Raw genomic sequence first — 21,737 nt, forward strand, 5'->3', positions numbered from 1 at the left:
TCCCGGACCAGGGATTGAACCCGTGTCCCCTGCATTGGCAGGCGGATTCTTAACCACTGTGCCACCAGGGAAGTCCCTGGCTGTTTAAGTTGATTAAAATTAGATAAAATGAAAACTTCAGCTTCTCTATTATACCAGCCACACTTCAGGTGTTCTGTATTGGCATGTGGCGAGTGGTTCCTGTGATGGACAGTGTAGGTGTAGAATGTGTGCATCTAGAACATTCTCCAGGACATCACTGCTCTAGACTCTGCCTGCCAGGAGCAAGCATGCCTCCCCACAGCAGGGGCCCAAGCTGCCTCCCACTGACCGCCTGCCTCTCCTGCAGGTGGCCGGGGGCCCGAGCCCCACACCAGCAGGGCCGCAGGCGCTGGACATGGACAGCTACCTGGACTCATCTGTGCTGGACAGCTCCATACTTGCCTTCCCGGGACTCGGTGCTGAGGTGCGGGCTCCCCAGGGCCTGCCCGGATGGGGTCGTGTTCTGGGCAGCCTGGAATCAGGTTTCCTCTGTGCTTCTCAACAGGCCTTTGCTGGACAAATGAAACACGACTTATTTGTGGAGGATTCTAAAAGGTGGGGGTCCCTAGAGGAAGCGTGAGCCGTTTCTCCTGTAGGTCAGCTGCGCCTCGCATGTGCCGCGTCACGTGTCCTCGTCCGTGTGTCGTGGGGCTGTCCCGGGAGTGTTTGCTCAGCAGCCCCGCATGTCCATGTGTGATGGGACTTGGGTTGGGTATGTGTGCAGACGCGTCTTCCGGGCTCCCCTTGCTGACCTGTCGCCTGCAGCCTGGTGTGCTGGCCATCCAGCGAAGGCACCCTCAGTTGGCCAGACTTGCTGAGTGACCCGTCCGTCATGGGCAGCACCCTGCAGCGGCTGGCCCGGGGCCGGATGGGCCACACGCCGGGCCCAGAGGATGACAATCTCTCCCTGGTCAGCCCCTCCTCACCTGCCAAATACTTCTCAGCTTCAGGTGGGTGAGCAGGGGTGGGGAGGGTGGTGTCCCCCAGCTCCCCCCAGGAAGGCTCCAGGGCTGACACATTTTGCTCCCTCCAGATGAAGACCTGATCCGGCAGATCCTGGCCGAAGGGTCTGGCAGCCTGGCCCCCACCCAGGACACTCAAGGAGAAACGGACCTGCTCGCTGGCCTGTGAGTGCCCAGCTCCTGCGGGTCGTGGGTAGCAGGGAGCCCAGCCAAGTAACCCTGCTCCCTGTCTGGGCCTGCCCTCGTGCTGTCCAGCCAGTGTGGGGCTGGGGCGAAGTTGTTAGGCCTCAGAATCCCTCATCTGTTGAAAGACCTCGTGGGGTCACCAGGGCCCAGCCAGTGTTCCCTTTAGGGTGGCAGGAGGGAGAGATGTTTGAGTAACAAAACGTCACCAGTGTGAGGCTGGCAGGACCTGCCGTGATGCGGGGTCGTTGCAGGCTTTTAAATAGCTAATGTTTTTCCTTTCGACACTATTTCAATTTCATGGTTTTTCTTCTCTTTTCTTTTTTTTTGGCCGCACGGTGGGGCTTGTGGGATCTTAGTTCTCTGACCAGGGATTGAACCTGGGCCCTGGCAGTGAAAGTGCTGAGTCCTAACCACTGGACCGCCAGGGAATTCCCTTCAGTTTTATGTTTTTAAGAATGTCTCAACTTCTTGGCTGGTTTCCAATTTAGTAACAAAGATTCACATAGAATTACCTCATACCTCTTTTCTCATCTGTATCTATTTTAATATCCGTATTTCCATTCCTTTTAACTCTTAATTTTCAAGCATCCAACAATTACTGAGATACACAAACTTTCCCAGAACACAGAGAAAAAGGTAAAGCTTCTCAATTCGTTTAACGAAGACAGATAACCATACCATGATGGAATTTTAATGAAGGAATTGCCAATCAATTTGGAAACCTATGCTATGAGGAAGCCCTGATAGTAATTAGCAGCTGACCACCCCACCATCTCCAGCCCAGAGCCCTCCCTGACACCCAGGTCCAGACATCCACCTGTCAGTAAGCAACTTCTCCACATGAGTGTCCAGGGCAGCACAGACTCGCACAGCAACACGAGATGTCTCAGGAAAGGGCAGGTGCACTCTTGGACTGACCAAGACAAAACTCTTGGATTCATTCTTGACTCTTCTCTTTTGAAGTACTTCCTCACACGAGCCTTTAACAGATGCTGTCTGCTACTTTCCAGATTCGGAATCTGACCTTCTCTTCACCTGCCCTTGTACCTTCCATCCAAACATCATCCTCTGCCTGGACCATTCCAAGGCTGACTCAGCAGAGTCCTGTTCCTCCCTTACAGCTCACCTTCCTTCTCCCTGCAGCAGACCCTGCCACTGCCCTCCTGGGGTGGAGAGGGGGGCACATTGGTACGGGCTGTTGGTGGGAGGCCTCAGCTCTTCCCCATCTGGACCTCAGCACTAGGCTGCTTGAGCGTCCTCACAACATGGCGACCAAAGTGAGTGGTCCAGGAGAACGAGGTGGAAGCCATAGTGTCCTTTGTGGCCCAGCCCCTTATTCACACACAGTCATTTCCACAGTATCCTCTTGGTTAGGAGGAAAGCATCACTGGGGCCATCCTGCAGGTGGCCTGCTGCACAGTCCTCATGATGCTCCCCCAACCACACCTGATCTGGCCCCACCCCCTCCCTGTCCCTCTCCTGCCACCTCCGTCACCCACTTCCTTTGGCTATGGCTTCCCTTGCTCTTCTGTCCTCATCTTTTATATTTGCTGCTCCCTCTGTCTGGAGGAGCCTCATGTTCTACTTCCTTCAGGTCTCCTCTCAGATACTTCCTGATCAGAGCCTTCCTTCCTGCCCCGTGTAAATAATGTAAAAGGCATGGGAACGTGGGCACGTGCTCGTGCAGGGCAGAAACAGGCCTCTGTCTCCATGTCCTCCCCTGCTTCACTTATGCTTTCTCTCTGCTTCCCCCACCAGCACGTGCACATGACACGCACACGGACTGTGCTCTTGTCTCTCAGTGCGTAGAGCAGGGCCTGGCATCTAGTTAGGGAACGTCATGCTGGTTGTGACCGAAGGAGTCAGTGAACCCAATCAGACATAGCCTTTGCTCTCCTGCAGCTTAGAGTCAAGTGTCAAACTCCTATGTATTCTAGCTGAACCACTGATCCCAATACGACTTGTTTCTATCTGCATGTAAAATATAAACACACGTAGAGAAAAAGGACTAGAAATAACTATTAACACTACTGTTCCTTGCATGATGGAAATCTACTTTCTACAAATAATTTATGCTACTTTTATAATCAGAAAAGTCCATTTCAAGAAAAAATTGTGTCCTGTGTATTCATGTCTGTTCTCTCTGGGCTGTCCCACCTCCAGAAGCCATAATGCCTTTTATTCCCTGGGAGATGCACAAAACCAGGAAGGTTCGCCACCACTCAGCAGCAGGCATGTCTGGAGGCCCATTCTCTTCAGGGCACAGCTGTGCAGACCCGCCGCTAAGTGTGTGCATTTTGTCCCCAGTTCGTGGTTGTCACCGTCTTGCTTCCCTCTTTTCTTTCTCCCTCTCCTCTCTGCTCCGGCTCCCGTAGCTGCCCTCTCTCTGTAGCAGCTCTGGAGCCCGGAAAGTCAGGTCGGGTGGCGCCGGGAGAGACAGGCAGCTCGGCATGTGAAAGACACACGTACGTTTCCTTGTCCAGAAGCCGGCCTTGGGTTTTGTGTACAGGGAGGCCTGGTTTGCTGGCATAGAGATCAGGCTGGGGGACAAGGCTGGAGGCTGGGTGGTGACGCTGTGGGGGGCGATGGCTGCTGGAGCGGTGGCAGGACGGAGGGGCAACAGGTCACAGCGATGTGAGGTGAGGACTGGGTCCCGGAGGAGGTGACCTGGTCCCTCCCCAGAGTGACCAGTGCTGTTCTGGCCTCCAGCACCATCTCTACCTGGCTTGTGGCAGTGTCCTCTCTCTCCATGGACCAGGAGAAGGGAATGCACAGGCCCAGAGAGGTGGGCTGGCCGCGCCTTGGGTGGCATGTGGGCCAACAGGTGAGTGCTGGCTGCTCCCCTCTGCCTGTGCCTCAGGTGCAGTGCCCCTGGTGAGGGGAATCAGACGCTGATGCTGCCAGGGGAGAGGGGGCTGCCCAGCCCGAGCCTGACATGGGAGCAGCCCCAGCCGGCAGAGCTGTCCAGGACAGGTGCGCTCCCGAGTCCCCAGGTTGGCCCTCCCCACCCCTTCCTCTGCGCTGCTGGTGACCTGTCTTGTGTCTGCCTCCCCAGGGCTGGTGGAGGGTCTGCGGAAGCGACTGCTGCCGGCCTGGTGTGCGCCCCTGGCCCACGGGCTCAGCCTGCTCCTGGTGGCTGTGGCCGTGGGGGTGTCAGGGTGGGTCGGCGCTGGCTTCCCCCCCAGCGTGTCTGTCATGTGGCTCCTCTCAAGCAGCTCCAGCTTCCTGGCTTCGTTCCTCTGCTGGGAGCCACTCAAGGTAAGTGGGATGCAGGGGGGCCAGGCTGCCAGCCTCTGGCACCCACGGGCCCCTCTGATGCCAGCCCTGGTCCAGGTCCTGCTGGAAGCTCTGTATTTCTCGCTGGTGGCCAAGCGGCTGCACCCTGATGAGGATGATACGCTGGTGGAAAGCCCGGCAGTGACGCCCGTGAGCGAGCGTGTACCCCGCGTGCGGCCGCCCCATGGCTTTGCGCTCTTCCTGGCAAAGGAGGAAGCCCGAAAGGTTAAGAGGCTGCACAGGATGCTGAGGGTGAGCTCAGGCCACGCAGCCAGCGCCTGCCCTGCCTCTCTGGCCTCCTGGCCAGGGCAGCATCTTCCAGGAGGTCCTGCCTTTCTCAAAAACCTCACCTGCACCCTCTTTCTGACCACCAAAGGCCCTTTAGCAGGTGGTATAGGGCTCTGCAGCCCCCGCCCCAACTCCCTCCCATCACCTCCTGGCCCATCCTGCCCAACTCAAATGCCTGCTCCTTCCTGGCCTCACTGGGCCCTGGTGCGGCTCCTTGGCCTTCACGGACCACGTCTGCCCCCGGGCCTGGCTCTTAGCACAAGGCCCCCTGGCTGTGGGCACTTTGCTGCCCAGCGTCTGGAAGCCCTGCTCTGTCACGGGTGGGGCGGGGGCAGGCTGGGTTCGGCTGACTCCGGGTCATCCCTGCCCCCCAGGGCCTTCTGGTATACATGTTCTTCCTGCTGGTGACGCTGCTGGCCAACTATGGGGACACCTCGTGCCACGACCATGCCTACCGCCTGCAGAGTGCCATCAAGCAGGAGCTGGACAGCCAGGCCTTCCTGGCCATCACCCGGTATGGACGCCCCGATATTCAGGCACAGGTCTGTCTTCTTGGCCAGGGTGGTGCTGATGCTGACCAGGGTCCACCTTGATCCCACTCTTGGTCCAACCCAGCCCCTAGGAGATATTGGGAAGTATACCTCAATACATTTTCGGTCGTCAGAACTGGAGTGGGTGTTGCTGACAACGGGTAGAGACCACAGATACTGCTCAACACCCGACGTGACCAGGACAGCCCCACAATAGTGTTATCGGCTCCTGAGTGTCAGGAAGCCCAGGCTGAGGAACCAGGTTGTGCCTCGTCCCCTGGGGTAGCACTGGCCGCCTACCCCTGGCTGGGCCGGGGCTGCAGTAGCAATGCTGTCTGGGCCTCTGACCTCTGGTGGGCACCGGAAGCTGAAGGATGGAGCATGTGACTCTGTCTGGTGTGGTCAGGTCTGATGAGTTCTGGCCGTGGATGTCCCACGTGCTGCTCCCCTACATCCACGGGAACCCGTCCAGACCAGAGCTGGGGCCCCCACGACTGCGGCAGGTGCGGCTACAGGAAGGTGAGCTGGGGAGGGGCACCCTGGCACTTACCCATCCTTTTTTTCAAAGAGAAGTCTTTGGCCAGGGTCTGGTTCCAACTCCCTTAGCTGGGTGACCTCAGTGTCTCGATGTGTAGGTGAGACAGTGACATCTGTCTTCTGGGTTGCTGGGAGGGTTCGGTGAGGTCCCATGGAGCTCAGCCTAGGAGGCTGGTGAACAGTCAGTGCTCCTGGTTTGGCCGGGCTCATTCCCCAGCCCTCTGCTTTCAGCGCTCTGCCCGGACCCGCCTGGCTCAAGGGCCCCTACGTGCTTAGCAGCCTCAGGTGGCTTCAGCACCAGCGACTACGGCATTGGCTGGGGGAGTGCTGCCCACAACGGCTCTGAGATGTGGGCCTACTCGGCGCCAGACCTGCTGGGGTGAGCACGGAGGGCAGGTCAGGGTGCCCAGGGGGCAGGGGGAGCTCCCCAGAGGAGCCCCTCGTTCCAGCCCACTCCCAGGTTCTGCATGGTGCCGGCTCTGACACTGTCCTCCTCCCTGGCAGCGTCTGGTACTGGGGCTCCTGCGCCGTGTATGACAGCGGGGGCTACGTGCAGGAGCTGGGGCCCAGCCTGGAAGAGAGCCGCGCGCAGCTGGGCTTCTTGCAGCTGCACAACTGGATCGACAACAGGTGGGCGCCCTGCCCTCAGCCCCCTCCCGACCCCCGCCCACTGTGCACATCGGTCACATCTGCGGGCCGGCTCACTCCCACGCCCAGCTTCTGCTGCTTCCGATCATCCCCTGAAGGAGCCCAGAGAGCCCGCCTGCAGCCCCGCGCCTCACCCTCCCCTCAACACCTGCCCCCAAGCCTCTTCTGCGAACCCATTGGCTTCTCCTGGCGCGTCCCCTTCCTTTCCACCCCGTCTGACTCCGGGCCCTCCGCGCAGGAGCCGTGCAGTGTTCGTGGAGCTCACGCACTACAGCCCGGCGGTGGGGCTGCACGCCGCCGTCACGCTGCGCCTGGAGTTCCCGGCGGCCGGACACGCCGTAGCGGCGCTCAGCGTCCGCCCGTTCGCGCTCCGGCTCCTTAGCGCCGGCCTCTCGCTGCCGCTGCTCACCTCGGTAGGCCCCGCCCCGCCCCCGCCCCGGCCCCGCCCCGGCCCCGGATGGCCCCGGATGGCCCCGCCCCGGTCCTGACCCCTCCCCGACCCCGACCCCACAGGTGAGCCTGCTGCTGTTCGCTGTGTACTTCTCTGCGGCTGAGATGCGCGCCTGGCGCAGGGAAGGGCGTGCACGCGCCACGCGGCCTGGGACCTGGGCGCGGTGGCTGCTGGTGGCGCTGACGGCGGCCGCAGCGCTGGTGCGCCTGGCCCAGCTGGGCGCCGCTGACCGCCAGTGGACCCGCTTCCTGCGTGGCCGCCCGCGCCGCTTTACCAGCTTCGAGCAGGTGGCACAGTTGAGCGCCGTGGCCCGCGGCCTGACCGCCTCGCTGCTCTTCCTGCTTTTGGTCAAGGTGAGTGTTGGGCCAGTGTGCCGGGGTGAGCCGGCGCTGGCGGGGTCGGTCGGCTGACGCCCTCTGTCCACAGGCTGCCCAGCAGCTGCGCTTTGTACGCCAGTGGTCGGTTTTCGGCAAGACGCTGTGCCGGGCCCTGCCAGAGCTCGTGGGGGCGGCCTTAGGCCTGGTGGTGCTCGCCGTGGCCTACGCGCAACTGGCTGTCCTGGTAGGTGCCAGTGGGGCCATCGGAGAGGGTGGCTTAGCCCAGGCCGCGCCTCACTCATGCCACCTTCCCCACAGTTGGTCTCCTCCTGCGTGGACTCACTTCGGAGTGCTGCCCGGGCCCTCCTGGTGCTGTGCCCCGGGGCTGGGGGTCCTGCCCTGTGCCCTGCGGAGTCCTGGCGCCTGTCCCCTGTGCTGTGCACGGGGCTCTGGGCCCTGCGGCTGTGGGGTGCCCTGAGGCTGGGGGCAGTCCTCCTGCGGTGGCGGTACCACGCTCTGCGTGGGGAGCTGTACCGCCCAGCTTGGGAGCCGCAGGACTACGAGATGGTGGAACTGTTCTTGCGCCGGCTGCGCCTCTGGATGGGCTTCAGCAAAGTCAAGGAGGTGGGTACGGCCCAGTGGGGGGGAGAGGGACGCACCCTGGGCCCAGCTGAGCCCAGGGCGCAGCCGGACTGACCGAGCCCCTGTGCCGCCCCCAGTTCCGCCACAAAGTCCGCTTTGAAGGGATGGAGCCCCTGCCCTCCCGCTCATCCAGGGGCTCCAAGTCTTCTCCGGATGTGCCCCCACCCAGCGGAGGCTCCGACGCCTCCCGCCCCTCCACCTCCTCCAGCCAGCTGGATGGGCTGAGCGTGGGCTTGGGCCGGCCAGGGCCCCGAGGGGAGCCCGAGCCTGAGCCCTCCCGTCTCCAAGCCGTGTTTGAGGCCCTACTCGCCCAGTTTGACCGACTCAACCAGGCCACGGAGGATGTCTACCAGCTGGAGCAGCGGCTTCAGAGCCTGCATGGCCGCAGGAGCAGGGGGCCCACAGCCTCACCTTCTCCTAGCCCCTCCCCAGGCCTGAGGCCAGTCCTGCCCAGCAGCCTTGTCCGGGTCAGTGGAGGCGTTGGCTTGGCTACAGGCCCCAGCAGGGCATCTCTGCGGGCCAAGAACAAGATCCACCCCAGCAGCATTTAGCCCCAGGGGATCTGGGCTCATGCCTCTTCTCTGGGGTGGGCCTGTGGCTTCACTCTGGCCCCTCAGAGCCAGAGCAGACACCACTCAGTATTATTACCTTCTGCCACCCTCAAGGTTTCGGGCCAGGCAGAACAGCTGCACGCAGGTCCCCCAGAGAGCAGGCAGCATTTGTCTGTGTCTCTCTGTGGGCTTCAGCACTTTAAAGAGGCCGCGTGGCCAGCTAGGACCCAGGGTCCCCTCCCCAGTTCCCTGTGGGAGGACACAACAGTATTGGACTGAGTGCCCGGCCTCTGAGATGCTAATTTATTTCCCGAGTCCTCAGGTACCAGCGGGCTGTGCCCGGCCCCACCTCCTGGGCAGACATCTCCCCCTTGCTAAGGATCCAGGCTATGGGGGATGGAACCTGCACCTCCTGTCATCCTCCCCCCTAAATTATTACCTCCTCTGTCCCCCTGCTGAGTGCATTCACCTCCAGCTGCCGCTGTGTGTCTATTGTCTGTCAGTAATTTATGTGGGGTTAAAATGTATATATTTTTGTACGTCGCTTTATTTTTCAATAGGGCCAAGGGGCCTGGTGGCTGAAACAGCCTGTGCCCACTGTCACCCACCTTGAGGGGGGGCTGGGACTGCAGAGCTGGCCTCCCTCCCCAGACACCTGCTCACACGGCTGGGGAAGCAACAGCCACTTCTTGGCTCCAAGTCTGGCCTTGGGCAGGTGCTGGGCAGAGAGGGCGGTTGGAGGGGCACAACCACCCCAGGCCATTCTTGTCACCAACATGGCCTTATTCTCCTCCCCTGCCCAGGCCTGCTGGTGGGTCTGGGTGAGGGGCAGCATCAGTGCATGGCACGGGGCCCTAGGGTGGGTAGGGGGAAAGATCTCTCCCCGGGGGCTGGCTCCCGGGCCAGGGGAGGTGAGCATGACAGTGCACGTGTGAGGCTTTCCTGAGGGCAAAGCCCCAACAGCAGCCTGACAGGCCCCCTCCCCACTCCAGTGGGCATGGCCAAAGCTACAGCCTTGATCCCACTCCACCCAACAGACGAAGTCAAATAAATGAGTTGACTGACCGTTCTAGTGTCTGTGTCCACTCTGGTGTCTGTGTCCAAGCGCACAGGTGGGCCACACCAGCACTTTATTTGCACAAATACCACCCAGTGTGCCTCACGGGGGCAGGGAGAGTCTGGCAGCACGGCTGCTCAGGTGACAGCTGGGGGAGCCCAGGCACGTGCTCAGCATCTCAGAGGAGTCCCAGCGGGACCAGGCACCAGCCCCCGTGCAGCCTTACACGAACTCAGTGAAGTCATCCACAGAGGAGACAAGGCGCTTCCGCTGGCCTGTCTCATAGGTGGGCGTGGGCTCAGCTGGGGCCTGCGCGGGGGCCTTGGCGTGGCCGGGAGGGTGAGTCTGCATCAGGGGCAGGCTGGCGTTTGAGTAGTGGGCTTCCTCACGGATCTGAGGGAGAGGGAGCTTCGGCAGCAAGTCCAGAAGGGGTGACGCACGCTCCCCAGGCTGGATACCAGCACCCCCAGTCAGCCGTCATGTCTCCGAGGGAGCGCGCCCCACCCCCAATGCCCAGCGTGCCCACGGCCCAACCTCCCTACCCGGTGGCGGAGCCGCTTGATGTGGCGGAGCCTGGCAATCCACTTGGAGGGATAGGTGTCAGTGGGGTTGGAGCGGCTGTGGTGCACCTGTGAGGCCATCTGGGGTGGGGAGGGCAGAACAGTGAGCCCTGCAGAGGTGGCGCCTGTAGGCCTGTCCCACCCACCTCCCAGGGGCCACCTCTGCTCACATTTGCGTGCAGGGCCATCTGACGGGCCACGAAGGGCAGGTTTCGGTCGGACACGATCTTGGCCACGCTGGTGTCCACGAGGCCCTCCATGTCTGGGGAGACACAGCACTCACGTGGGGCTCAGAGCCCCGGGCGCCTCCCCACCTGGCCCCGCACCTCACCTTTCCTGCACTGCAGCGACACCAGGTTGCACTCATAGTCCAGTGGGGTGATGATCACGTGGACAAAGTTGAACTGGCCCTGCCCGGACAAGAGCAGGGGTCACCCCAGCACCAAGGGCCACTTTCTGCCACCCCACACTTAGCCCAGGAGGGCAGCAGGCCCGTTGGTTAGACGCTCGCTAACTCAGCACATGTAGCCGCCACCTGCACACCCACACTTACTCCTCATCTGGCCTGGGGGCCACCACCCTGTCACCCCTCTACTGCCTCACCTACAGCCTGCATAAGCCAGACGGTCGTACAGCTCCCAATCCCTCCACACTGCCCAGGGCTTCCGTGCTGCCCAGCAGACACCTGCCTCACTGTTGGCTGAGAGCAGCATGTGGAGCTCTGCAAGTTCCTGGGCTGCCCAGGATGGCACACGGAGCACCCACACCTCAGGCCCCTCCGAGGTTTCCTCCCATCCATGTGTGTGTGCGCGCGCGCATGTGCCGTCGCCCTCCCCCCCGCAACAGCTCTACAATACAGGAGGCCCACTTCGGCCTCCCCAGACACTCCTGCCTCTACCAGAGTCTCTGCCCCAAACCCCTGGGGGTCTGTGTTCAGTGACCTCCTCCAAGGCTGCTCAATGCCACTCAGAATAAATCCCAACGCCCCTGAGCGCTGGCACCTCAAACCCTAGGCTGCGCCAGGCACCTGCCCACTTGGCCTTGCAGCTCGTCCACACGTGGCCACCCTGTGACAAGCCACCTGCATTGAGCCTGCCTCCTCCCCGCAGGACCTCCAGCCCCAGCGACCTCCTCTAGGAAAGGGGGTGATACCAGACCCAGCCCAACTGCTGAGCGACGACATGAGGGACGGACTGGGGGACAGGGCTCAGGGCTGTTACAAGTAAACGCTGCGTACCCGCCACCTGCCGTGCACCTGCTAAGCACAGTCGCACAAAACCCACAGCAGCGCATGGCTCCAAGAGGAAACCAACGGGTGTTGTCCTCATCAGAGGAGAGGACACGGCCCAAGTGGGGGCCCGCCACCTCAGGGGGGTACAACAAGCAGGTCGTGTTGTCACCAACGCTGACCCAGCGGAGCCCGCTATCTCTGCTCAACACAGAGCAGGGGGCACTTCCCCAGAGAGATGCGGCTTCCAGCCTGGGGCCCAGATCCATGCCCACCTGCCCTTTGGACCCCTTGCTCACTTTGATGGTGCCGAGCTTGAAGTCCTCGCCGGAGTCGTTGTAGACAATGGACACGAAGTCGTTGCCCAGGTGGCGCTTCTTGTCACAGCGGTGCTTGTCCACGTCCTTAGTGGGCATCAGGGTGGCAATGTGGAAGACGGCTGCGGGGCGGAGTGGAGCTGAGCGGGGTGGCGCCAACACAGGCAGGATGCCAGTGAGGGCTCCTCAGGCTGAGGCTGGGGGCCAGGACAGGTGGCAGTGGGTGCAGCCCTCAGTGCCCCTGAGAGGAGCGCTAGGTTTCTCCGGAGGCTCCTGAGGGCCCGCAGGAGCCAGGAGGAGCGGGCTGGGGAGGGCACACACCTTGCATGATGTCGTCATGCCAACAGTAGGTGAACTGGCCGTCCTCGCCGCACACGTCCAGGCCGCCCAGGTACACCTTGTCCGGCTGGCAGTCCTTGAGCTCGATGAGCTTGCCCAGCCCCGTAAGGAACTCCGTGTACCTGTAGGAGCCATGCTCATTGGACAGGATGGCGAGCTCACTGTTGCTCTGCAGGGAGACAAGCGGGGCACGGTGGCACCTGCTCCCAGGCCACCCCCCAGCCACATGCTGCCCCTCCCTGGCTCTCAGGACCCCAAGGGCTTATTGCTGCTGGGGACCCAGAGGAGGAGTGACTGGTGTGGCTGGGAAGACAGCCCCACTTCTGCCATCAACCCGACTCAGGGCGAGGAAGCTTCATTCCCATCATTGGCCAGGTGTGTCACCCCGCTCCCCCACTCTCTCGTAACTAGCCTGTCACTAAACTGGGCCAGCTCAGCTTCAGAACACACCCAAAGCCCTCGGCACCCCTCTGTCCCTGCTCCTCCAACCTGCCTCTCACTCCACCCACTGCCCCACCTCTGCCCGTTCTCAGCCTCAGCCAGAGGGTGCTTTTGAGACTCAGGTCGAGTCAACTTGAACCCTTCGCTTGGAACCACCTGAGGCCCTCCCGTCTCACTGGGTGCTGTGAGTCCCTGCCACAGCCCCACTGCTTCCCGCCCCCACCGCCCACGCCCCGCCCGGCACCCCTCCCCTCTGTGCCGGCCCAGGAGCGCACTATGCCGCCCCCACCTGCATGCGCGCTCGCCTCCCTCACTTCTTCCAAGTCTGCACTCCATGTCACCTCCCTCGGATCAGCGACATGAAAAGCATGCCGCTCACACCTGTGCAGGCTCCCTGGACCCGCCACCTCCTCCTCCTCCTCGGTCCTCGCCACTCCGTGCACCACGTGCTCACACACTACCTGTCACTCTCACTCCTGGGTCCCTGGCACGAAGCTCAATGGGCACCCGACACTCCAGCGGCCCTGCAGTGACCAAGCTCTGCGGAGGACAAGGGCCCAGACCCCACCCCCACCCCCGGTAGGGTGGATGCTCGGCTCTGCCCAGCATGCAGGCTAGCCCCTGCCAGCCTGGCAGCCTCACCTGGCCTTCTCCCACGTACAGGACGGCGATCTTGTGTGTGTCATATGATGGGATCTGGTCAAGGAGCTGCACTGACCGCTCAAAAGACTGTAGCAACAGAGCCCTGCCTGAGCCCAGGGCAGAGGCTGTCCCCTACCACCAGCCCTGCCCAGCAAGCCCCAGCCCAATGCCTGTCCAGGAGAGGCCTCTCCTCACGCAGGCAGGTTACCGCAGGCTGCCGTGGGGACCTGAGGCCGTAGCCCTCCACGAGCCTGGGCTATAGCCCCCACTGCCCAGCCCTGGGGCATCATCCCACTGTGCACCCCCAGCCAGGCTCCAGGGGAACCCTGAGGGGAGAGAGGGCCCGCCTACCTCATTAGGTAAAAGGATTGGCTTGTTGGACTCATCACCGAAGAAAGGTGAGTGGTAGAGCTGCAGGAACACAAAGCTGCAGGGGAAGAGAGATGATGGGGGCTGGGCTTGGAGCTACAAGCCCAGGGCCAGGGTCTCAGCCAATACGGTCACAGCCCATGTGGAGAGCAGCAGGGCCCGAGCCTCATCACCCAAGGAGCTACCCTCTCCTGTGGCTCCAACCAGCCACGGGGCAGAGGATGTGCAGACCTGTACCCCAGCCTGCTCTGCCCTGGGCCCCTTAGGCACCACGTCCCCACAGGGAACATCCAGGCACTCCCACCAGGAGGGCGAGGCTCACCTAGGGTTGATACCCGGCACCTTCTCGGTATTGGAGGTCCCAGCTCTGCTCTTGAAGGCGTCCTTCTCCACCCTCTTGCCCCTGCGTGACGGGGCCGAATCAGAGATAGTGTAGCCTCGAGGCCGCAGCCCACCGGGGGAGCGGGGACAGCTTGAAGACAAGGGACCCTCAGGCTGGGTGGGACCCTGGCCCTGGCTCTCTTCGCCTGGGGCTGACCAGGCAGCACCTTCCCTGTCCAGGATCCCTGACTGTGACCGGGCCTTGGCCTCAGGGCTCAGCCGGCCGACATCAGCCTTGTCCCCAGGGTCCCCAAGGATGTCCTGCAGGGTCTGTAGTTCAGGCGATGAGCTTGACTTGCTCAGGGGCTGCGAGGGCTGGAAGGCGAGCTCCACAGAGGGCTGGGAGCCCTCAGAGGAGACGGCCCGCTCGATGGGGATCCCCCCAGCAGCCAACTCCTCGGCATGGAATGACTTCTCCTCCTGGCTGGAGGTCGAAGATGACTGCAAAGAGCATATCCAAAGAAAATCTTCATCAAGAGGCACCACTGAGGGGACTTCCCTAGTGGCGCAGTGGCTAAGAATCCCCCTGCTAATGCAGGGGACACAGGTTCGAGCCCTCGTCTGGGAAGATCCCACATGCCGCAGAGCAACTAAGCCCGTGCGCCATAACTACTGAGCCTGCGCTCTAGAGCCCGCGAGCCGCAGCTACTGAAGCCCACGCACCTAGAGCCCGTGCTCCACAGCAAGAGAAGCCACCACATTGAGAAGCCCGCGCACCTCAACGAAGAGTAGCCCCCGCTCGCCGCAACTAGAGAAAAACCCCATGCACAGCAACGAAGACCCAACACAGCCAAAAATAAATTTAAAAAAAAAAGACAACAATGAAAACTCAATATACTAAAAAAAAAAAAAGAGGCACCACTGGCCCCACCTGGAGGCAACAAGGCCCCACCCATCCTCCAGCCCAGGGCCATGGAGCTGCCCAGCACCAAAATGATGGTCCCCCCATCCCCCGAAAGCACCTCCCTGTGCCCCACGCTCAGCAGAGGAGACAAGAGCCCCAAAGACTAAAGGATACCAACAATAAGAAGCTATATCCCTGGGTAGACCACTGGAAAACCCCACACTGCCTTACAGCAGGGACTTGGTAGAACATCTAGCTGTTTTTTTTAGATAAGAAAAGGCAAGGGGATGGGGTGGGGGGGACAGTGGAAAAACTTTCTAGAGTTCAGATCAAATCAATGATGTGCCACAAAGCTTAAGGTGGAGGTCCTGCAGCTGCCCCCACCCCTGACTCAGCCCCTGCCTCCCACCCGACACCCCCCTCTCCCTCTCAGTAGCTGGGCTTGAGGTCTAGAGGCCCGTCTGGCCATGGAGGTCCAGATGGCAAGCACCGACAGGGACCCTCAGGCCGGCTCTGGTCCCCGGCTGCACTCACCCTGCTGAAAGCTTCAGCGTGCCGATAGCGCCCGTCTGTGCCTAGGGTTGCCTCAAAGTCTTCCAGTTCGGGGGGCTCCACTGGCAAACTAGCCTCGCTTGGATTTCCCTCCTCCAGAACTACCGCAGAGTCTGGAAAGACACACACGGTGCTGCTGGGTGCCGGCCCGGCCGCCAGGAGCTCACGTGGCCTCAGGGGTACCAGCTTTTCCCCCATGAGAGGGCACAGCGGCCCTCCAGCAGGGCCACCCCCTCCCATCGAGCCAGCTGGAGGAGGGCACTCTTGAGCACCCTGGGTGTGAGCCCTGACACAGGGTGTCTCCTACTTGGGCTCCCAGGGGTCAGGATGAGAGGACATCTGGCTCCCCTAGTCCCCACCCACCCACCCACCAGTGTCCACAGAAGCCATCTCTGCTCCTTCAGCAAGGCAGGTGGGCAAGGGCAGGCTGGACCCCCATGAGGAAGCCCCCCACCCCGCCTGAGACGGGCCTCGGCTCAGGAGGAGGGCATGCCTACACCAGCCCTCAGGAACTGGGGAGAAGCCAGAGCTCCTCCCTGCTTGACCCCGGTTGAAAGACTGCAGCGGGAAAGTCCCTGTGTGGGAACACAGGCTCGGGAGCCATTCTGGAGAGTGGAGGCTCGCCTTCTGAGTCCGGGCCGACTCCGAGCTGGGCGCACTTAGGAGAGAGCATGACGCCCCCAAGTGGCATTTCCTGTGCCAGCGCCAGGATGAGGGGGGTGAGAAGAAGCAACGGAGTTAGCGCTGCCGGAGTTAGCGCTGCCCGCACGCAGCCCCGCACACGCGCAGTCCATTAGCCGCCCATGAGAGCCCCTCTGCCACTGCACGCTCCTAGCTGGCTCCTGCCCATGCAGTAGGGCCTGAGCGGCTGGAGCCCCGAGCAGGCCACACCCTCCCTGCCTGGGCCTGGGAGCCACGGGCCAGAAGCTGGTCTGCAAGGCCCTCGGCCAGCCTACTATGAAAGGCAGACATGTCCCAATTTGTGGGTTCACAAAGCCAGTCAGAGCACCAGAGGCCGGGGCAGGGGCAGCTCGGCCGAGCCCCAGAGCCAGGCTCGAACCCCAAAAGCTATCCTCTGTTGGCCTCTGGGGTTCAGCTGCCCAAGGTCACCTCCTCAGGCCTGAAGAAGGGGCTGGGACAGCCCGTCTGGCTCAGGAACAGAGCTCAGCCATGAAAGCGCGGGACAGTGAGGGTTCCCGCTGGCAAAGCAAACACATTCGGCACCGATGTCCTCATGCGAGTCAGGGCCCTGCACCCAGAGGGCGATGAGAGGCTGAGGTGCCATCATGGAGGGGTGAGCGGATGAGGGACGACGAGTCAGCATCTAGGGGGCAGAGCGGTGCTCTGCAGCAAACACCGCTTTCCTTAAAGAGACGCACGAATACCTGCCCAGGAAATGCTCCTATGCAGCTTTCCTTGGCAACTGGACTGGTACAGGGAGGAGAAAGAGGCCACTGCAAGGGAAACCGTGAGCGGCCAGTCAGCAGAAGGAGAGACTATGCACAGGTCGAGCAGAGAGGACAGGCACCACTAGTTCTGTATAGACCCAGAGCCTAGAGAGAGAGAGGGGAGGGCCAGCGACTGGCTGGAGGGGCGGGTGTGGCACACACGGGTCGCAGCTCTCCAAGCTGCTCGAGCGGACATCTGGCGGCAGTGCATCCCTCCTTCTCGTGAGTAGAGGTCCTTGGCCTCTAAGTGTCCTCTGGCCACAGGGAAGGCCAGGGGTTGAAGGACAGCACGGGCCCAGCTGGGCAGGGCCATGAGAGCGCAGGCAGGCGCAGGCAGGCGCAGGCAGGCTCAGGTGTGCTCGGCGCATCCAAACCCAAACCCAAACTCAAACCCAAGCAGAAGTGCGGCGGCCTCCTGGAACCCTTGGCACCAGGCACCCCGAGGAGGGTGCGGAACCAAGGCCTCGCTTGGCCCTGCCCGTGTCCACCCCACGATTAGGGCCAGCTGAGCAGGGCCTCGAGCCCACCGATTCATGGTACCACGCCTCCAAAGAAGGTCGCCCCTGCAGGAGCAGTCCCCGCTCTCTGGAGATGGGCGCCCCCCACAGCCAGCCTTCTCCCAATGCCTGAGGCTGGCAGCACCAAGAAGGCTCAGGATCCCACCCCAGGCGCATCTGCCATCAGACAGGGCACACCAGGTGGGCGAGAGGCCAGCGCTCACCTGTGTTAGAGCGTGGGGGTGGGGGGGGCTTGGCTGAGCCGGCCGCTGGCACGGACAGTGACTTGTACAGGGCCGTGTCGCGACGCTCCTTGAAGCGCTCGGCGGCCATTAGGGCGTTGGACAGCTCCTGCAGGGGCGTGTTGTTGATGTCCGAGGAGAAGGGACTGAGTGGGTTCTCCAGGCTCATCAGCCAGCTGGTGTTCCCTGCAGAGCGGCAGCCAGCACCCCACAGGGCTCAGGGCTCAGGCCCAGCGCAACAGAACAGCCATCCCCTCCCGGACCTCCCTGGGCAGCCCCAGCCACGTTGGCCTTTAAGGAACATGCCTCGTGCTCCACCAGGGAGTGACGGTGGAGGGACCAGGCAAGGCACGGCCCTGGCCTTGCCCTGACACTCCCACCCCCAGTTCCCCTGCCCCGGGCCCTGAGGTCAGAGCAGCCACCAGTGGTCACTTGCCTCAGTGGCAAGCACAAGGGGCCCTTAGCTCACAGCACCTGCTGCCCCAGGGCAGTTCCCACACCCAGGACAGGCTCAGCCAGGCTCAGGACCAGAGGGGGAGCAGCCAAGGCAACTCAGCGCAGAAGACTCCTTCCCAAAGGGGGGTTCTGGGTGGGGCCCAGAGAGGCTTCTGGGCTCTGTCCACTCTCCACTCCAGGCCCAGAGGACCACGCTTGGACTGGAACTTCCTCACTGAGCAGCCTCACATCCCAGCATCTCATCTGACCTCAGTCCACCTCCTCTCAGCCCACCTGGTTTCCTGCCTCCCCCACAGCCATTCCCTCACAGGAACCGGGAGGACTGGGCTAACACACACGAGGAGCCTCTCCCTGCCCCGACCCCCACGGCCCCACAGCCCAGCACGCAAGGCCTCCATGGGGCCAGCACCCAATTCCTCTCACCACTCGGTCATCACTGGCCCCAAACTGCACCTGAGATACTTCCCAGGCTCTGGGCCTTGGCTGAAATGCCCCTGTCGTGGGCTGAGTTGTGTCCCCCCAAATTCACGTGTTGGAGCCCTAACCTCTGGGACCTCAGAAAACGACTGCGTTTGGAAACAGGCTCTTTAAAGCGGTAATTAAGGTAAAATAAAACCGCACGAATGGACCCTAATCCATTCTGACTAGTATCCTTAAAACAAGATTAAGACACAAAGGGACAACCGCGTGAGGATGCAGTGAGGAGACGGCCGTCTAAAAGCCAAGGAGAGGCCATAGGAGAAACAAACCTTGCTGACACCCTAACCTTGCACTTCCAGGCTCCAGGGCTGGGAAGAAATAAATTCTGTTGTTTAAGCTGCCCAGTCTGTGGTGCTTCGTTATGGCAGCCTGAGCAGACCAGGACATACCCTCTCCTCACTTAGCCATGGGACCTCCCCTCACTGTTCCTCTCTGGGGACTCGGCTCAAAAGTCACCTCCAGGGCTTCCCTGGTGGCGCAGTGGTTGAGAGTCCGCCTGCTGATGCAGGGAACACGGGTTCGTGCCCCGGTCCGGGAAGATCCCACGTGCCGTGGAGCAGCTGGGCCCGTGAGCCATGGCCACTGAGCCTGCTCGTCCAGAGCCTGTGCTCCGCAACGGGAGAGGCCACAACAGTGAGAGGCCCGTGTAACGGAAAAAAAAAAAAAAAAAGTCACCTCCAAATTGCTCCCGTGGCCCAGTCTACCTGCCACTGGCTCCTGTGTGTCCAGAGCCTTTATGTAACTGTCCCACACTATGGGCTGACAGTGGCCCAGGCCAGCTGAGCACAGGTCCACCCCCGGGGTACCTGTGGGTCTCCGGACCAAGATCTCCGCCCAGCCCTGGGTCAGCAGGGGGACGTAAGCTGCCAGGTTTGTCTTCTCCTTCTGCGCCGGGAGCTGGGTACTGGCGGAGGCCTTCTCGGGCTTGCTGGCTGGAGCAGTCTGTGAGCCTGGGGAGGCGGGGCTGCCAGGAAAGTGGGAGGCTGGAGCATCCAAGGCACCAACTCGAAGGCCATGGCCCCCTGAGGAGAAGGAGAGCAGGAGGGCTGGTGACCACCACCGCCCAGTGGAAAAGCCACTGGCAAGGCCTGGCTGCTCCACCTGGAGCCTGGGCTGGCCAAGCCCTGAGCTAGTGCCCAGAGGCAGCTGGGCCATCCCCAGGCATGGCCCTCTTCCAGTGTCAGTGTCGGCCTTGGCGGACCCAGGGCAGCAGGAAGGGCCCCCATCACCTGTCCCATAGTCAGACCACGGCTCATTTCAGCTACAGCAGAGTAAAAAGCTCCAGGGGTGAGCTGGGCTGAGGGCCAGGGCTGCTGAGGGCTCATAAGAAACACTGACCACGAGAACAGGCCCCCAGTGGCAAGGGGGCCTTGTGCCACAGCTGCACAGAAGGTCATGTCCCGCCAATGCCCCAACCCCGTGACAAGGGCTCACAGACAGCACTCTAGTTATTCAGAAACTGGAGCAGGCTTAAAGCCAGCCACCTTGATCCTCAGCTCCCAGGACCTTCCTGAGCACAGGGACTCGCAGAGGCACCCAGGAGGGAGGCAGGGTGGGCAGAGGCTCACCAGACATGGAGCGGACCCGGTCCCGGGCTCCACGGCACACCTGTTGCCCGGCCTGGGACTCCAGCTTGGCTGGTGCCTCCTTTGTCTGTCTCACGTGCACGCTGGGGTCAGAGCTGAGGACAGAAGGGTCCCCACAGAGAGTGACCAAGGTATTCCACGGGCTCCAGGCCAGCATGACACTGTCTCATGCAGGCCTGGGCTCAGGACAGCCACCATCAAGGCCAGGCAGGCAGGGGCAGAAAGGTGGTCACCTCAACTCTGGGCCGCCCTGCAGCTCTCCTGAGTCCAGGCCCAGCAGAGACCGGGTCCCAGTCCCCACGCTCGTCGTCACGGTGACAAGCTTGTTCCCAACCAGCCAGGTTTTGGTCCTGCCACCCGCCAGGAGGAACTCTCCCACGGGGGACCTGAAAGCACAGGAGTGTCGGTCAATACCTCGCCCGCAGGAAGGAGCCCCATGTGCCATCCTGCTGCCCCTTTGACCAAGTGTAGTCACAGAAGAAAAGCTAGGCCCTGCCCTCCGACCCTGCCCCAGTCCTGGAGCCCGACTTGCACCTCTTGGGGACCGCCGTGAAGTTGGAGAACACATATCTGGCCATCATGTCCAGACACGTCTCTGTGAGCTCCAGGTGGAGATTTTTCAAGTTGTCGTCAGCCTGGGCCATTGAGTTCTCATCTGCAGACCCCAAGCTGGCGCTCGTGAGAGATGTCTGGATCCTGCTGGAGGGAGGAGCCACGGCGAGGTCAGGGTGCCAGGTGGGGGCCGAGCCATCTACCACCGGGGCCAAAGCTCAAGGCATGCAGGTGCTGAGAGGGCTGCACTCAGAAAGACCCGCCAGGGCGTGTGGCCAGTCGAGCCACAGCTTGGCAAACCGAGTGGACACATCATCCCGGGGCGGGGGCAGACAGGGGCTCATGGGAGAGACCCAGGCCCACTCATCGGAGCAGAGGCTTAGGAGACGGGGAGAGACAGGCTGTCCCCTCACCGAAGTGCAGAAGAGTCAGGTGATGGCTTTGTGGCAGAACAGTGTAGTCATGCAGAGACACGGAGACCACAGGACACACAGACAAAGATTGCATTCTGCCCACAGGGCCACCTCCCATGGAGGACAGGAAGGGTCTGGGCTTCATGTGAGGCTCTTCACCCACACACTTGGGCCACCCAGGCCCTGCCCCAGTGACCAGGAGGAGGGGCTTGTGCAGGTTTCACTCTGATACAAATTTCATACTCCCTTTGCCGAGTTTTCCTCATGATAAAGAATTTGTTGGAAAAGAGCTGAAAAGGGAGCCTCACTGACCACTCCCCAACCCCAGCTTCCCCCCAAGTCAAACCCCACTTGGTGGAAGCCAGCCGGAGGCTAGAGCCCCAGCCAGGCGTCAGCAAGGGGGTGGGTCTCCGAGCTGTGGGACGCTGAGGCTTGAAGGAGCTTCCAGGTGAGGAGACAGTGCAGCCTGGCCTGTCGGCATGAAGCAATAACCCCCCCAGAGCCCACACCTGCACCCGGACACAGCAGGGAGAAGTGATGAGACTGCACCCCTGGAGAGGCCAGGCCTCCCCTGCTCGGCCTCTTGTAGGCTGGCCCCCAGCCCACTGCCCTACACAAAAGCCCCCATTTCCTCTCAGCTACAACAGAAAACAGACTTTTTCTAAAATAAAAGCTCAAGAAGAAAATCCACTAAAGAGGATATGAAAGAAAAGCCGAACCCTGGAGTGTGTCCCCACCTGACCTGCATGGGCGCTGCTTTCATTTGCAAAGGCCCCTGACCTCCAGGGACAGGCCTGTGGGCGCTGCCACTGGATACCCTCTAGATCTCACGGTGGTCACCCTGCTTTAGGCTCCCAGGCCGGCCTCTGAGGATGCTGTGCAGCCAGCCCGCGCCCATACGAGCCTTGGTGACAGAATGCAACC

General features: G+C 61.7%; 2 protein-coding genes across 22 annotated transcripts in view; one reads left to right on the top strand and one right to left on the bottom strand.

Annotated features, from left to right (window-relative positions):
* The window catches only part of PKD1 (polycystin 1, transient receptor potential channel interacting), a 48,391-nt gene extending 38,917 nt beyond the window's left edge, over window positions 1-9,474 (top strand). Inside the window, exons 31-46 of one of the 4 annotated variants that reach the window (XM_082645253.1) lie at window positions 329-576; window positions 787-971; window positions 1,055-1,148; window positions 3,545-3,634; window positions 4,030-4,142; window positions 4,225-4,427; window positions 4,503-4,697; window positions 5,108-5,247; window positions 5,670-5,782; window positions 6,032-6,179; window positions 6,305-6,430; window positions 6,687-6,861; window positions 6,962-7,252; window positions 7,326-7,460; window positions 7,535-7,840; window positions 7,936-9,474. In XM_082645253.1, the coding sequence (XP_082501379.1) occupies window positions 329-576; window positions 787-971; window positions 1,055-1,148; window positions 3,545-3,634; window positions 4,030-4,142; window positions 4,225-4,427; window positions 4,503-4,697; window positions 5,108-5,247; window positions 5,670-5,782; window positions 6,032-6,179; window positions 6,305-6,430; window positions 6,687-6,861; window positions 6,962-7,252; window positions 7,326-7,460; window positions 7,535-7,840; window positions 7,936-8,409 (3,036 nt within the window). In that variant the 3' untranslated portion in view covers window positions 8,410-9,474. The other 3 variants (XM_082645255.1, XM_082645254.1, XM_082645256.1) reach the window with 3 other exon arrangements.
* Window positions 9,475-9,484: 10 nt separating this feature from the next.
* The window catches only part of TSC2 (TSC complex subunit 2), a 37,985-nt gene continuing 25,732 nt past the window's right edge, over window positions 9,485-21,737 (bottom strand). For 5 of the 18 annotated variants that reach the window (XM_082645269.1, XM_082645260.1, XM_082645270.1 and 2 more), the window contains 16 exons: window positions 20,383-20,547; window positions 20,082-20,234; window positions 19,831-19,943; window positions 19,069-19,284; window positions 17,309-17,512; window positions 16,525-16,593; window positions 15,122-15,252; window positions 13,685-14,184; window positions 13,345-13,420; window positions 12,994-13,080; window positions 11,893-12,079; window positions 11,554-11,693; window positions 10,358-10,436; window positions 10,197-10,288; window positions 10,009-10,107; window positions 9,485-9,859 (listed from right to left, as the gene is read on the bottom strand). In XM_082645269.1, coding sequence (XP_082501395.1) covers window positions 9,689-9,859; window positions 10,009-10,107; window positions 10,197-10,288; window positions 10,358-10,436; window positions 11,554-11,693; window positions 11,893-12,079; window positions 12,994-13,080; window positions 13,345-13,420; window positions 13,685-14,184; window positions 15,122-15,252; window positions 16,525-16,593; window positions 17,309-17,512; window positions 19,069-19,284; window positions 19,831-19,943; window positions 20,082-20,234; window positions 20,383-20,547 — 2,482 coding nt within the window. In that variant the 3' untranslated portion in view covers window positions 9,485-9,688. The remainder of the gene's footprint in view (window positions 9,860-10,008; window positions 10,108-10,196; window positions 10,289-10,357; window positions 10,437-11,553; window positions 11,694-11,892; window positions 12,080-12,993; window positions 13,081-13,344; window positions 13,421-13,684; window positions 14,185-15,121; window positions 15,253-16,524; window positions 16,594-17,308; window positions 17,513-19,068; window positions 19,285-19,830; window positions 19,944-20,081; window positions 20,235-20,382; window positions 20,548-21,737) is intronic. The other 13 variants (XM_082645266.1, XM_082645264.1, XM_082645273.1 and 10 more) reach the window with 3 other exon arrangements.

The sequence above is a fragment of the Mesoplodon mirus genome (genome assembly GCF_964341445.2).
Source record: "Mesoplodon mirus genome assembly, chromosome: 15".
NCBI lineage: Eukaryota > Metazoa > Chordata > Mammalia > Artiodactyla > Ziphiidae > Mesoplodon > Mesoplodon mirus.